Genomic DNA, 3,291 nt, shown 5'->3' with positions numbered 1-3,291 from the left:
GGACTACATCTTTTGTTCTGTTCCGACCGTTTTGTTGTGTTGTAATCTATTCCAGCTGCAATTATCTGAAATTCTTTTTGTAAAGAGTGATTTAACTGACTGACAACGGGTGATATTGTACGGACTCCTTGGCGTTGGCTCAGATGACCTGGATGCTGATCTGGTTAGCTTGCTGCGCAAAATAGATGAACGTCCCTTTTTTTCTTTAATCCGCATCCATCGTTTGTATCAAATGGTTGCAAATTTCGAAAGCACTAAAATATTAAGAAAAGTAGTTCATGTTTTGAATTGGTTTTCTGCGACAAATGCATACAGAACCTTCAAGAATTTTTACTCTTATTATCAGAAAATGAATAAACTAACGTTGGTAATTAAATAAACGCCAAACGGTTAATTAAGTTTAATTTTTCGTTCATCAATTACAATTCACGTTTAGTTCTCTATGTTTTCTTGGGTTTTCCTTTGCTTTAAAAGTTTACTAATGCAATTTTCAGGTTTTCGCGCACAAATTCAAATTGCTCGTAGCTTTCGGGTATAGATATAAAAACGAAGTGAAAGTAAAATAATGGCTGAGCCGATTTGCACTCGGTATTCAGCAGTTGTAACAAGTGCTGCTATTAACAATATTGAGGTATTTTTGAGCAGCCACACGTCCAACTACCGGCAACCCCTTGCGTTTTGTTTACATTTCTTCTTCCTATATCTAATTACATATTAGGGGAGCTCACCTTGAGTGGCATTTTAGGTGTAAAGTTGCTACGTAGCAATCTACCACATGTTTTGTTGCTCTTCCAACAACAAAATACGTGCTAGATTGCTACGTAGCAACTTTACACCTAAAATGCTACGGAAAGTGAGTACCGCTATTGCAACTTGAACACATATTGGTAAGTATGAGAATCTAATAAATAAATAAAATAGGTTCAATCAAATAAACTTTTTCCTTAATTCTAAGCAGGGCTGCATAACTATATAAACAAAAAAATTTCGTTTCGTTATTTATTAAAAAAACAACTTATCAAAAAATTTCATTTGCTTATTATGAATAAACAAAATATGAAAATAAAAATAGTTTCGTTAGTTATCAAAAAATGTTAACGAAAAAAATTTCGTTTCGTTGATTATCAAAAAGGAAATATCAATAGTTTTTTTGTTTCATTATTTAAGAAGAAAATTGTAAGCAAAATTTATGTAGGAGTACGTAGCATTATGGGATTTATTTTTATTAAATAATTAACAAATAGTAAACAAAACGCTGTTAAGAAATTATGCGAAAACTAATTGAGCCGTAACATTAATATCGCTTCAGTGATATCATCACTCAAACCTGACCTATAGTCATTAATTATATATTTTAAAGTGGAGAACGCCCGCTCTACACTAACTTGCGTAGCGGGAGTTGCATGAATAATTTTGTATAGCTGGTACAAGGTACTGTGAGTAAATTTTTTTGACTCCCAATAGTCTGCTAAATTGGCCTTCAAATCGCAATTTTCATTGAATGCTTCTATGATTGAAAATGCCTCTGTGGTATTTTCGCTTCTTGGTTCGTATTGGGAGATTTGGTTTAGTAGTGTGCCAAGCAAATTGTCACTGTCTTCATGTACTTCACTACTTGAATTAGCAGCAGGCTCTTGCGTCTTCAAAAAGATGTCAGAATACTTGCAATTGTATCTTTATATTTCAAATCATAGAGATCAAACATATATATGTACATACATTGTTGTCATTTCCATGAATTTTTAAGTAGAGAGCCTTCAAATGCGCTACTGCAACTGATTTTAAAGGTGCGAATTCTGGACTGTGGAGTAACCGTCTCAGTCGCGGATCAAGATAGATTGCTGCCGCCACGGTTGGGTTTTGGAGCAAGTTATCTTTCCTCTGGTTTAAAGACTGCAACAAAAGTTTGGAAATGTGATATTTGTCCGCTTCTTTCTTTACAACAAGAATCATTTCCAAATAGGTTTTAATGAAGTCTCCAAATAGCAAATTTTTTTCTTGCAATTTTACGGTTGTCTTTTTAATTATGCTGAAGCTGCTTAAAAATTCATCTACAAATGACCAGTCAATATTGGCTTCTTTCATATTTTCTGAGATGAATGTGTCTAAGTTTCTCAACCGTTTAAGTAACTCATACGAGTAAGACCAACGAGTTGGACAATCAGCTGTGGGAGGCAATAAATTTTGCGACGATATGAGTCTGTGTATTGCTGGCGTACGCAGCTTTCGCACTATATTGCGGCATTCTCTAAAACAGTTTTTAATTTCTTCATTTTTAAAAACGTCGTTTACGCTTAGCTGTATGGTATGCGTGGCACATCGTATAACTACAATTGACTCTAAAAATAAAATTATGTAATGTACACAATACTATTATTAATATAGCTGTTATAAGACTAGCCTACAGTTTAAGAAAATTATTTGATTTATATACATATATATTTCATTTTATTTTATTTTATTTTATTTTGTTGTGTTTTGTTTTGTTTTATTTGATTTTACTTAATTATTTTTTTTATTTTATTGTATTTTTACTATTATTTTATTTTACTTTTTTTTAAATTAATTGTACTTTGTTTTTTTTATATTATTATTATATATTTTATTACAATTATTATTTTTTCTTAATTATCTATATTTGGTTTTAATATTTTTTTATTTTGTTATTTTTATTAGGATTGATATTTTATTTTTTTAATTTAATTTGTTTGTTTTGTTTTTTTTTCTATTATTTTTTAAGTTAATATTATTTCATTTTTCTTCTTTTTTTATAGTACTGTAAACTAGTTTTATTGCTACTATTATTATTATTTAATTGCTTACGAAAATTTTGCGAAACACAAGTGTCGAATTCTAGATCTTCAAAAATGGTTTCGAAACTTTCAAAAAAGGCATCGTCGACATCTTCTGATGGATTTAGTAAAGGCATTTCTACTTCCTTACTTTCGTGTTGCAGGAGGTTTCCGCAGCTGACCATGTTGCTGCCGTTATCACTTGTGATACTGTACACTTGACTAATTGTGATATCATATCTATTGAAATTTATTAAGTTAAAGTAATAAGTAAATAAACTTTGAATGTTGAATTTTCAACAAAAGTTAGATAAGTAATTAAGTATGTATGTATGTACATTAATTTTAAAATTAGAAAACGCTAATGCTACAAAAAACGCTTTGCTATCTTTAATATCAAGTAATTATTGACACATACCTTTCTAGACTTTTCAAAATTAGTTCTTTTAGGTTTCTTGCGGTGTGTTTTTCACGAAAATTATTTACTGCCTACGTTTTT

The 3,291-nt window shown here is 30.5% G+C and overlaps 2 protein-coding genes across 3 annotated transcripts in view; both read right to left on the bottom strand.

Moving 5' to 3' along the window:
* Positions 1-3,291, bottom strand: part of LOC118735153 (ER degradation-enhancing alpha-mannosidase-like protein 3) — a 434,164-nt gene that overhangs the window by 12,674 nt on the left and 418,199 nt on the right. The gene's annotated exons all lie outside the window — the stretch shown is intronic.
* Positions 1,118-2,179, bottom strand: LOC118735155. Of its 2 annotated transcripts, XM_036464790.1 has the most exons (3): positions 2,060-2,179; positions 1,720-2,011; positions 1,118-1,640 (listed from the first exon to the last, which is right to left on the bottom strand). In XM_036464790.1, the coding sequence occupies exons 1-3, from the start codon at positions 2,083-2,085 to the stop codon at positions 1,278-1,280; spliced, it is 681 nt and encodes a 226-aa protein (XP_036320683.1). In that variant the 5' UTR covers positions 2,086-2,179; the 3' UTR covers positions 1,118-1,277. The 2 variants fall into 2 exon arrangements, with proteins under 2 accessions (XP_036320683.1, XP_036320682.1); XM_036464789.1 differs by having other exon boundaries at positions 1,720-2,179.

Source organism: Rhagoletis pomonella, unplaced genomic scaffold (genome assembly GCF_013731165.1).
Source record: "Rhagoletis pomonella isolate Grant_MI unplaced genomic scaffold, Rhpom_1.0 Rhpom_scaffold_00003, whole genome shotgun sequence".
Taxonomy (NCBI): Eukaryota; Metazoa; Arthropoda; class Insecta; order Diptera; family Tephritidae; genus Rhagoletis; species Rhagoletis pomonella.
The sequence above is the reverse complement of the archived record's forward strand: the minus strand, read 5'-3'. Positions and strand labels throughout refer to the sequence as shown.

What these genes read in the sequence shown, in the direction of transcription:
- LOC118735155 (XM_036464789.1), bottom strand. Translation starts at nt 2,085, where the DNA reads ATGAAAGAAGCCAATATTGACTGGTCATTTGTAGATGAATTTTTAAGC. An exon ending in TTCATGGAAATGACAACAAT is followed by an intron (nt 1,641 to 1,719) that starts GTATGTACATAT and finishes ATCTTTTTGAAG; the next exon opens with ACGCAAGAGCCTGCTGCTAA.